Raw genomic sequence first — 13178 nt, forward strand, 5'->3', positions numbered from 1 at the left:
AAAAAAGAAGAAATAAGCACAGTACTTGTGTGGTCAATAATAGAAAAAGATCGAAAAAATAGAGCACAAATTGAAAAGGGTTACCATAGAGTATTTTTCTAAATGGGCCCCATTCAAAGGTCTGCACTGCAAACCGCCACAAACTGGGACCTTTACACTTATGCTACTTGACCATTTAATATGGTCCCCAGGGGAAGTGCATTCACCAGAATGACCCACACATGAACTGTGTGACTACTGCTGTAATCGGCTTTAAGGCATTAAAATAAAGACTTGAAGTGTTGGAACGTTTCCATTAATGCAAAAATAATGCAGTCTCCCTGCAAGCACAGCTCAAGTGTTTAATGTTTTTCATAGAAGAGGAATATTATTACCACATCTGACTGCTTGATACTCTTCTTCAATACGGAATATCTCTGACACTGATGGCTGAACCCCCACACTGTCACAGTGTCGATGTTTCATTGCCAAAAGAAGTTGACGAATCCAATTGATGACACACTGCAGAAGGAAAGGATGAAATAAAGTAAATAAGTAAGAGATAGTGATAAGGCCACAGGGTAGGAGTGCTATTTAAAAGATCTAAGAAGACGTGGTTAAATCAATACAAAATGTAGGTTCCGCCTTTCTTACTACAAGATACACCCAAGCACAGAGTCAGTGTTGTTGGATAACAGGTAAGCAAAATAAAAGCAGCATATACAAGTTCAACCAGTCCAGATTTAAGATGAAGATAATCACTACTGGGAATAAGCTGAGCTTTTACACTCGAGTTTTACAGTGGCACAGATAGGCCTTGAATATTTCATAGCTGTGTGGAAGATCTTAGCTTTCTGTATGCCCCGGTTAGCTATCATGCTTCTGAGAGCTTTTATTAAAGGAACACACCGACTTATTGGGACTTAAGCTTATTCACAGTATCCCCCAGAGTTAGATGAGTCCAAACATACCCTTCTCCCTGCGCGTCGTAACTCTGTCTGACGCACCCACCGCTAGCCTAGCTTAGCCCAGATCCTGGAGGTAACCAGCTCCATCTATCCTACTGCTCCTAATAAGTGACAAAATAATGCCAACATTTTCCTATTTACATGTTGTGATTTGTATAGTCACAGTGTGTACAAATAACAAGGTCACATGAGACACAGCCATCTTCTAACCGTATACAAACTGGGAACTATATTCTCAGAAGGCGAAGCACTGCAACTTCTGCTACTTGGGCGGAGTGATTTGCTTGCAGCACCTGAGATGCCCCGTGGTGAGGAGCAGAGAGTAACAACGGTGCTTTTCAGGTGTTGCGCTAATCACTCCGGATACGATGAATAAGCTAAAGTCCCAATAAGTCGGCATGTTCCTTTAAGAGGGGAGTGTTTGCTGTACATGATCAAGACCAATGGTCTGATATCTACAAAAGAATAAGGATAATCTAACAGCATGTTACTTTTAGAGGATGCTTGAAAAGTGTTGCAAAGTCCACTGTTTGTTCATCTGCTATGCACTCATCGTTCTGTATCTGATTATACATTTTTAATAAAGTTTAATTTTGACTCTATTGAATTACATGAGGCTTCCAACTGTATGCCAGAGGTTCAACATGGTTTAAGGACATTTAAGAATGCAAACCACCATATGACTCCTCTGTCTCTCTCACACACATACACACAATATATTTGGCAAAGCTCTAAGTACTAGCTCTCAGCAGCTCTCTAGGTGAGTCACCCTCTTTTAGACTACAAACAAACACAAACTGAAGTACAATGCTGGATAAATGTTTTAATTTTAAAGCTGCACTAAGCTTTTTTTATAGTAACAATGGGTCAAATGACTATAAGCAATGTGAAAGGAGATGCTCGTTGTTATGGACCCACAAATAATTATGACCAGAATGTAGTTCCCCTCCGCTCTGTGGAACATTGTAGGGTCTTTAGGCTTTTGTTTCAGTTTCACCACCCGCAAATTTGGTTTGGTGTCAGTATTCTCATCAACCTTTTTTCCCCAGCAGCAGCAAGATAATTACCAGGCAAAAAACTGAGTGTTCGCTACCTTCCACGCACCGGATGGCAAACAGAGTTACAAACAGAAAACTAAGTAAGCAACTAGCAGCTAAAGAGACAAATATTTTTCTTTTGGTGGAGGCCAAAACCAGAGCTAAAAAGGAGAGTAAAATCAGATTTACATTTGTCAGGTGGGCAGAAACACAGCTCAAAATTAATATTAATTTTGCAAATTGTCTGCTGGATGTGCTACCTGTGTCGTCCTCTTAACAGACCCATATACTGTATTTTTCTGTGTTTTTAGGGCACTACTTTGGCGAAGCAGATCGGTGCTGTGGCCTACACAGAGTGCACTTCAAGGTATTCGGAGAACAGCGTCCGTGATGTTTTTCATGTCACTACCCTGGCGTCTGTATCCCGTATCCATCGGCCTCAGCTTAAACGTGCTGGATCACGTTGCGGACTCAAGCGGGTCTCCCAGCAGCCGCCCCGGACTGAGATTCATGAGCACCCACCTGCCATTAGAAAGGCCCGGGCAAAAAGCTGCGTGCTCATGTAGGACCAGAGTCTAACCAGCAGCTGGCCTGTGTTTGCTGATGGACATGAAACCATACTGCACATGAACTTAATTTATTGGTGAATTCTTGTCAGATCTGCACTGCATAAAGGACAATATGATCAAAACAAGAAACAATGCTATCTTATGGAGTTCTTTGAGGAACTGTTTGTCCATCTTTAGAAAAACTCTCCTTGTTATTATTTTCTCTGTGGCTGTGTTCTCATCAGGGGAGGTCATTGGTGTGGCAAAAGCTATTTTTCTTTAACGCTTTAATTTAAACAAGTGGACAAAAATTGACATGGACACAAGCAGGGTGGTTAGCAAATGAAACAAGGACAGAAAAAATTTGACTATGGAGATAAAAGTTAATAAATAATAATTGGAAAGATCACCTTGCAGGAACCAGCAGTAACAGTGCTGGTCTTGATTTTGTTATGTTGTTTCCTGTTTTGAAATGCTATTCTCTCTTTAAGTGTTTAAATAAATGAAGCACAATACAATGCACGCAAACTGCTTTGAGTTATTCGTAAATGTCAGGGAATGAACTCTGCTGTTCCACTTCATATATAACGAGTTGAAAAGAAAATCTGGACAGACAAACAAACTCGTGGGCTGAGATGACATTAAACTTTCTTAAACCACAAGTGCTTTTAATATTGAACATGGAATAATCACTCACCACATAAGACTAAAGTGTTGTGAAATTAATATTGTCCTAATAATCCCCACTGGAAAGGAAAGTCACTGAGGGAGTAAAGGGGGTGACTGGTATGTTGTACATGTGATAATGAAATAAAAATACTTGCTCTGCTACATGTTGGGACATCTTTAATATGTAACTTATTCACTGACTGTGATTTGGCCTTGATGCTTAGAAGTGTATAAAAGGGAAATCTTTGATTCGTTATACTTTTGTCTTCGGATCTCAGCTCATTGGTGCAGAGAGCACAGTAGTTTCCAGGTCTGAACATTTTATCTCGGGAAGATAAGAACATTTGTCTTTGAAAAAGCTTCTTCTGTCGGGGGAAGATAGAACTTTTCACCTAAAAAAGATTTCCAATCTAAATCAACAGCACAGAAGTAGTAACAGTAAAGTAATAACTTTGCTTGAATAAAAATAGATACAGCCATAAATCTACATTATGCACAAGGCAGCTCATCTGCGACAATTTACGATAAAATTATTTATTATCATAAATTAATTAAATTGCAAAGAGCACATGGTAATGGTAAACAGCAACAAACAGCCTTAAAACATATGAATCATGAATGATCTTGCCTTCTTAACACGAACAAGAGTCTTTGAGCTAAATGCTAATGTCAGCATGCTAACACAGTGATATTGCTAACATGCTGATGTTTAGAAGGTATAGGTATCATGTTCACCACCTTACTTTAGCATTTTAGCATATTGTCAATTAGCACTAAACACAAAGTACGGCTAAGGCTAGATGAAATGTTAAGGTATCACCAAAGTTATTACAATTCATCCTCTGGGGACCATGAATGTCTGTACCAAGTTTAATGACAACCCATCCAATAGTTATTGAGATATTCCATACTGGATTAAAGCGCTAGACCGACCAGCCAACAGACCGAAGAATAGAGCGACATTGCCATCCCTTAGTGTGGCTAAAAAACGTTGTTAAATTGTTACTTTTTTATATTGTGTCAAAACAAGATGGAACTGAGGTGACAACTGGCTTGTCGCAATGGGATAAAGAAATCATTCCAGTATGAAGAAGCAAACAGTTCACTCATTACTGCTCTGTGCTTTGTCCTGCCACTGTTGACTACTTAATGACTGCAGTAGGTTAGCAGCACATACAGTATATCAATCACCAATCAACATCGCCCATTTATAAGGTGCAGTATAATTTACAAGCTGTACTTTCCTTCGGTCCTCTATGGTCTTATATTAGAATGCAACACTGTAGCTGGCAGTTCTTTCTATCCCTATGAGTTATATGTCCTGACCTGTTTGCTTTTACAGTTCAGAGGACCGGTTGGTGTAGTGGTTGCTTTTGAAAGGGAGCCAGCTGTAATAATTTGTTTACGTTGTGTTGGGGTCTATAAAATTCACAATTTCTTTTTTTTCAGACTCAAATTTTTTATTAAGTTTCATTTCACAGCAAACAAACAGAGGCAAAATCAAAACACACAACTGTATTGTGTTGGTAACGAAACATCAGTGAGGGCACTAAAATAAAACAAGGACAGAACCATACATAAAAAAAAAAAAAATACAATAGAATAGACAGTCCATGACGAGAAAAAATAGACCAAGCACGACATGTCAAGCAGACCTTCCACGAGACCACCAAAACACTGCTGTGTACCCATTCATTGTCCAATGTGAGGTTGAGGTAGTCCATCAAACAGACCCCTGCATTGCACCCAGACCACATTCACACATTTTTGTTATTAAATGGGCATAGTGAGAGAATGCCTTTTAATCATGCTTTTATTTTAAAAAGGCCTTTGTTTGTGTTTGTGTCTCAGATGTTGACAAAACTAGCAAACATTTGTCAGTTCTAGAATCAAAATGATTGTTTTCACACTTACAGAAACGTTAAAACTATTCAGCAACATCATATATAATATAATTATTAGGGCTGTCAAAATTAACGCCTTTGCGTTAATTTTTTAATATTTAACTCGTTAAAAAAAATGTACGAAATTAACGCAGCTGTGTTTGTTTACTTCATGTGGCGGCTGAGAAACGTAATACGTCTCCATAACAGCAGGCGGCGCTACTCTGTATTGTTGCCCAAGTAATGAAAACCGGCAGCTGATTGGACGAACGCGTCACATGGGTTTGTTTTCTCCGGATATTGAGAGCCAGACTGTCATGGCGGCCGTTCAGAATACGATCTCATATTGTACTAAAATAGTTCACTGAAACATGTTTCTGAAAACATTTTAAGCGAGAAATAGGCCGTGCAGTTGCTGAATCTGTCTTCATTTCAGCTCAACAAAGGTCAGTTTAGAAGATTTTCGTCAGATTTTGAGAGACTAGTCACCTCATTGCGCTCGCCATTTCCGGGTGATTCCCGACTGCCCTGCCGCCGACTGAACTCTCGGCTCGTTGGAGATGAACTGCGCCTCGCCTGTAAAGTAGATGAGAGCAGGCGACAGCAGCCGGGGACGGTGACAAAAATCTGCTCTCAAGTCAGACAGTTTCTAGCTGTTTCAGCAGCCTTCAGCAGGACTAAATAAGCCAAATTGTTGCTGTTGTTGTTCTGAAAGATATTAAACATTCTGAACTTAGCAGAACCTTTCCTTGTTTGTTTTTTTCTTCATATTTGCAAAGTTAAGTGATTTAGCATTTAAATATCCATTATTACAAGCTTCAGTCTCAATTTAAAAAAGTGATTAATTGCGATTAATTACAGCAAATTGTGCAATTAATTAGTTAATTTTTTTTAATCGATTGACAGTCCTAATAATTATATATTCCACTCATACTTAAAATGAATACAGTACTGGACTGCATTCACAAGCCTTAGAGTCTGACCTTTAACTGTGACTCTTGTTCCATTTGTTTCCTACCACCATGTATAAGGCCCTGCAGCAACTCGCTGCCTCTGTGAGCAACGGCAAAGTGACATTCCACAGCATTGCTGCCAAGTCGCCATATAGGGAGCGCAAGGTCGCACCACAGGACCGAGACGAGACCACGGCAGACCTCTGGTCAGTGGGGAGAGGACGTCCACACAGATGGAGTAGCAACAATCTTGCATACAGTATATGAAAATGTCTGCATAGTAATTTAATCAGAAATGCTAGTGGCAGTTAATAATAGCTGGTCAGACTCATGGTACAGTCATGGTCATGACTGTCAATAGTGTGATGTAATTTTAAATATAGTGCATTAAATACTAATTATTATCCATATACAAAGTTATGTTCTTTATAATTATTATCATAGAAAGAATAAGCCTACTGGCTACCTGTGTGACGTAATAGGACCAAATCGGACTTGAATTTCCAACTCTGATACTCTGCACCTAAGTTCTGTTTACCAGCTGCAGCCCCGTAGAAGACAAGTAAAATCAAGTTAAGGGAGAAACTGGTTAGAGCGACCTCAGCCTCAGGCACTGGGTGAGCCTCTGTTTTGCTACAGATAATGTGAAAGATGTCACTTTGAGGTATTTGGCAAACACTCATTCCTCTTGTCCTTGCAACCTCATCTGCCTCAATGGCATTCCACTCCACAGCTAAGTAATGCTATGGAGCGACTACAGAGTGTAATGTAGCTAACATTGCCATCTCCAGAGCCATGCCGCTAGCATGGCTAAACATTTTGCCTGTCAGGGGGGATATAGTTTGAGCCTGCATGCAGATATTTGATTTAAAATATCAGCTAGGCAAGTAGAGATGCATGCCTTAATCTGAAATGTAAAGAGGGTGAAAAACAAAAGGCAGAGTTGAGTCTTATCATGCATAGGATTACGAATGGTTGTAAGTTCTGATGACCAATCAAAGAACAAGCGCATACCTGAACCTAAAAGTATCCCATTGGAGACGTGGCTTTTTGGAAATAGAATACTAAGAGTGCAATCAAGGGGTTGATATATATCAGAGGGAGAAATCAGATAAGTAATAAGTATTGAAGAAGTGAAGGTTCTTTGTTTCAAGGTGATGCAACAGCACACCCAACTAAATTGTGTCCCAGGCTAATATAAAAGTTCTGTAACAGTGTATATATGGCTTATAACATTGTAACTTAACCATAAAATTTGCAGAATCATCTTTAAAATTAAGGCACTTGTAATGAAGGCATTTTGTACTTAATTAATGTATGTCTTATTCCCAAGGGGCAAATTCACTTATTGCCCATAGTTGGGACATAGAGCTATAGGACTTAAGAAACTTTCTCAGGGATGCTTCAGCAGTTACAGTTTCACAACGCAACCAACAGCTAGACAAGTGGTTCTCAGTCTTGTTACTGACTTCTGCTCCTTTTCAATTTAACCACCTAATCACAAAGCATTTACCTGGAATGTGAAGGGAATGTGCTACAGAGAAGAAACAATACACTCCAACAACAACTTTCAGGTTCCAAATCCAACCTACAACCTCTCATCATAGAGCAAGACCCCTGTGAGATGAGCCAGCCACATGTAAATTATGTGAAGTCACATGTGGTCATGTGAGAAGCTCAAATGTAACTAAGGTAATTCTAACATGTAAAATGTATTATGTTTTTTCTGCAAAGGAATGAAGTTTGTTCATACATTTTTCAACTAGACAGAAATCTATTTTGATGTATTGTTTTTCCTGCATTATTATTACTACATGCACCATTATCTTGATACAAACACACTTTGCAGGGGGTCCATTTTTCATTTTAATACCACTATAAAGTACCACCGATCAGTGACCACCGAGGCTCAACCCTTCTGCATCTTTAATGTCTTTCCTGCTTACACAGTGTCACGAGCCATAAAACTACACCCTAATGCTCTGAGGATGGAAGATGGCTGACGGCACTGCTTTATTATGAGTTCAGTTTTACTCAAATCCCCACTTTTAACAACACATAGAAAGGCAACTAGGTGAAATAAGGGTGGCAACAAGCATGAACCACCCAATACAAGCAACACGGAAGCAATGGGTGCCAGGGTAATGGTTGCCGTGTCAGTGGGAGAGAGTAAGTCATTAAAAATGCAGGACCCATTTAAACAGTATGTAAAATTGAGCAGATTAAAAATATATGTGCCCTGTGTTCATGAGGGCTCAGGCTTCTCCTGTTCTCTCTGTATAACAATGAAGGCGGCAAATTTGTGGAGTCAAGACGAGGTAAAGCACACACAAAACAGAATGCAGCTGCACATACGAGCGTGCTATTGGCACGTGCGCACACACACACACACACACATAATAAATAAGGGTGATGTTTCTAAAATTGGATTTTTACTATGGTGGAACTTTAACCAGGAGTAAACAAAGCCCATACTGGAGAGCCTGACGTGTTGGAAAACACAGTTTGTTCCAACTATGTAAATGATGTGTCTTTCTTTCTACAAGGGCCAAAGTTTTAGAGACAGTATGGATTTGCTTGGAAGGAAACCAAACCGGTTGGTTTGTTTCCCTGTTAATGAACCAGCCTTAAGGAAATAGTTGAAGAGACACTTGTAGACAGTGTTCTGTTTACAGCCAAGGGGTGTGACCAAAATACTGGGCCAGCAACTAATGAGGATCACAGCATTAGAAAGCAGTCAGGGTCATCATAAGTGCACTCATTATTCATAGCAGCTTGATTACAGAGATCTGACATGGATGTGTTTGTAAGGGCACATGAACATCACAATACATTAACCCATCAATCTTCTGACCAAACTTGTGTCCAAACCGCTGGCGCTTTTAAGTTTTTTCAGTTGTAACACTATTTTTTTGCTCTTGTTAGAAATACACAGAATTACGGATTTGAAAATGGGGTCAGTTTTGACATTTCCATAAAGCTGTGCTTGGAAATGATCATAATATATAAATAAATTGTAGTCTTTCTTGACACATCACAAACAAGAAAACTTACTCTAAAAGTGGGAATGTAGAGCTGCAACTAGTAATTATCTTAATTATCAATAAATCTGAAAACAATATTTTTTCAATCACTTGATCTTTTGACCCATAAAAAGTCAGACAATAATGAAAAATGCCCATAAAAATGTCCACAATGGTTGTGCTATGAAAATAATGACAACACGACATCACAATGCTTGGAACTGTTGTTTCAGTTCTTGTAAGAGGTGCAGAAAAATCCCAACATACATTCTCCAAAAAACAGGAACAATCACTCTGCTCCTGCCGAATTTAGCTGTAGGGTAATTTACTGCCCTCAGGTGTTAGAAGCAAATGCCAATCTGACTTGTACATGTTTGCATACACATACACAAGATGTGCAGCTTCACAAACAAGCACGCTGAAACAGTCCAGATGGCCAAGCAGATTGTTTTGTGCCTATTTCCCCCCAACATTTGAATAGAAATATCATCAACAGTAAGATAACCCGGTCCTTGCCGAGGCATTAAGTCTCAATAACTGCAGAGATCTAACAAGTAACCTACCTTTTACACAGACCTACACCATAATTCAGTTACAGTTAAAGAGGCTCTAACACCGAAGTCTTTACACAGAGAAATTAAACCTTGTGACCAATAGGTTTTATTTAAATTGGTTGTTCCCTGTTCTGTAAATAATCTCAATGATTACTGACAAATCAACACATTTTTTGGACCTCCCAGTTCTGATACTAATCCTCTGACATTATCAAGTGATTATAGTGTGCCACTAAAACGTTTTTATTAGGGTTAGGGTTAGGGGTTTGGATGGATTGCCATGAAATCCTGTACAGACATACATTTTCCCGAGAGGATGAAGACTACTGACTACTTTGAGGATCCTCCTTGAGCTTTTCTCTAGCTCCACCATGAGGTTGACATTTTTGTTTCTAAGTGAATTGTCTGGTAACATATAGGATGGATTGCTATGAATTTCTGTACAAACATTCACAGTTCCCATAGGATGTATCCTAATGACTGGTGATTCTCTGACTTGTTATCTTGTGCAACCTGCAGGTTAATGTCTCTACAACTATTGGATTGCTTGCAATACTTTGGTTCAAGACCGAATACCTGCAAAACTAATCACATTCCCATCAGCCTCAGCTGTTCTAACAGATATGTAAGGGATAATGTAGAGCGAGGCGGTTGTTATAGCGAATACAACCCCGACAGGGTGATCAGGTCTTGAATCAGCCGTAGGGAACAACGCTAATTAGTTAGCTTACATTGCAACTTGTTTAACGTTAAAGGAACACGCCGACTTATTGGGAATTTAGCTTATTCACTGTAACCCCCAGAGTTAGACAATTCCATACATACCCTTCTCATCTCCGTGCGTGTTGTAAGGCTGTCTGACGGCTCCAGCGGCATCAGGCCAGCACAGAACATCAGGTGAATGGTTCCAGCAATCCTACTGCTCCGAATAAGTGACAAAATAACGCCAACATGTTCCTATTTACACGTTGTGATTTATAGAGTCACAGCGTGTACAAAAAACAACGCAACATGAGACACAGCCGTCTTCTAACTGTAAACAAACCGGGAACTATATTCTCAGGCGGAAGAATATAGTACTTGGGTGGAGTGATATGCTCGCAGCAAGCCTGTCTGAGAATATAGTTCCTGGTTTGTTTACTGTTAGAAGATGGCTGTGTCTCATGTTACCTTGTTTTTTTATACATGTTGTGACTCTACAAATCACAACATGTAAATAGGAACATGTTGGCGTTATTTTGTCACTTTTGTCACAATTGGGAGCAGTAGGCTAGTTGGAACCAGTTACCTGCAGGATCTGTGCTAGGCTAAGCTAATGCTGGAACCGTCAGACAGCGTTACAACACGCACGGAGATGAGAAGGGTATGTATCGACTTCTCTAACTCTGGGGGTTACGGTGAATAAGCTAAATTCCCAATAAGTCGCCATGTTCCTTTAATCTTGTTCTTATATGGATGTCAGGCCTGGAATAAAGTTTATAAATGTATTTTTCTGAGAACAGTAGTCTGATTTTCAATCTCAGTTACATTTACTGTTAGACATGGTTTCAGGTTATTGCTGACATTATTTTGGAAAATCTTTTTAGTCATTTGACAGTTTAGTATCAGGACTGGACGTTTCAAGCATCACCAACCCTTGTGTCTTTATCAAACTAAGAAAAGACTCAGGATAAAACCATTTCGTCAATTGTACAGTAAAAGAAAGCAAACAGTGTTGCATTGTGAGCCTCGACTCCGTATCATGCTGTAACCCCAGCTCCCATACAGAGCTGAATGTGCGCACGGCTGCAGCTCAGCACTGAAAAATCAGCTGACTGGAGGAAAGCAGCGCAGTGTCACTCTGGCGTCTGTCACCGCACATCTGGCATTTAAAAAGGCCTCGGAGCAAACGTGCTGATATTACAGTTTCGCGTGGGCTCTCCCTATTTTCTTTTGGTTTTTGATATCTGTTGTTGTCATAGCAATGAATGACACTAAATGCAGCATTTGAATTTATCCTGCAAGCACATGCCACTGACACAAATTGCAAAAGAGTTGTTGATATTAATCTGTAGAAAACCTTTAAATGTTCTCTTGGCATTGTTTTAACATGATATGGGAGTTCAATAGAATATAATCTGCTGTTAAAGAACTCTTAATGTGTCCAGAGGCACATTTTTTCCATGTAAAGCACCCTTTCTTCAGCAGATGCATTTGGATTTACCAACACTAAAAACACTTATAATCACCACTATAGCCTTGGAGCTAGCATATATATGGGGTTAATAAAGGGTGAAGTCATTCAAGTTGACTCATTTCCTTGAGTCATAATTGTTCCAAGCTCATTCTGCTAGAAAAGTTGAGAGTGGCTGCAGTAGAAATATAATTTTCTGCAATATCTCTGCCCTTTACTCACTCACTCATTTCTACATTGTTTCAATTGGTTTTGGAGTTTCTGCATAGATTACAATCACCACTGTGCAGACTAAAACCACACGCTGAGGGATCTTGCGTAAGTGCTATAAGTAGAAACATACATTATTAAGGTGGTATGTTTTCCATATGCGAAGAAGCATGGTCTACATATTGTAAGTGGTCTTGTTTTTCATGAATGTGAGAGAGAGAAGACCTGGATTAATGAATGAAACCGTGACATTTGCAGCATTCTGAAACTGATAGGAGTTTGAGATTTTTGGAGTTATGATTGCTCTCTTACCTAGAGTGATGAAATCAATACCACTCTCTTATCTGTTGGTTTAATATGAGGTTTGAAGCAGGAGGAGTCACTTATTACTGAAAGTGGGCACGTAATGAATGTGAAATGTTTTTTTTGTTACCCTTTCCAAAAGACTAAGATTTACACTTTGTTATGAGCATGAAAGTAATTAAAATCAAAGTATTATATGAAAGTGCTTTTTCCACATTCTTTGTTTCTAACATTTTGAAAAGAGACATACAGTTCTTGCACAGTAGTTTTGGGTTCCACAAAGTCTTTGCATGAATCTGGTTAAAGTAGTGAATCGACAAAACAAAAAACATATGCTAGAAACAGTCTCTGCCGCTTAAAATATACTAGAGGAGCAAATTAACAGGTAAGAAAGTGGCCTTGTGAAAATGAGGTCAGGTAAATAAGTTTCATTTACTGCAATATTGAAATTGAATTTTGTCATTTGAGTGCTTCTAGGATGCCTAGTAAGCCAAGCATTTTGTTTTTTTATCAGCTCTGGCAGGTACTAACTAGCATTTGCGATTTGGTCTGGCAATGTCAGGCTATGGATTTGCTGCTTTTCTTTATTGTATCTGACAGCAAACTGAATGTCTTTAGAGTTTAGATTGTTGGTAGGATAAAACAACACAATAAAGATATGTTGGGCTTCAGGCAGATTTTTCGAACTTTCTTTTAAACATTTTATTGAGCGAACGATTCATTAAGAAAATAATCAGCAGATAAATCAATAAAAATAATCGAGATCCACGGCCCTTATTTCAGCACCATCACATTTTATCCAGGAAGGATTTCAATCTATTTTACCAAAGAGAAAATATTTTAAAGTGTACCTTTGTCACAGCCCTTTCACCTACAAA

At 39.1% G+C, this 13178-nt stretch overlaps 1 protein-coding gene across 1 annotated transcript in view; it reads left to right on the forward strand.

The window, feature by feature from the left end:
* The window catches only part of LOC114548223 (rho-related GTP-binding protein RhoN), a 28505-nt gene extending 25185 nt beyond the window's left edge, over positions 1 to 3320 (forward strand). Inside the window, exon 5 of the mRNA XM_028568038.1 lies at positions 2296 to 3320. Coding sequence (XP_028423839.1) covers positions 2296 to 2550 — 255 coding nt within the window. The 3' untranslated portion in view covers positions 2551 to 3320. The remainder of the gene's footprint in view (positions 1 to 2295) is intronic.
* The last annotated feature ends 9858 nt before the right edge of the window (positions 3321 to 13178 follow it).

The sequence above is a fragment of the Perca flavescens genome, chromosome 21 (genome assembly GCF_004354835.1).
Source record: "Perca flavescens isolate YP-PL-M2 chromosome 21, PFLA_1.0, whole genome shotgun sequence".
In the NCBI taxonomy this organism is placed as follows: Eukaryota; Metazoa; Chordata; class Actinopteri; order Perciformes; family Percidae; genus Perca; species Perca flavescens.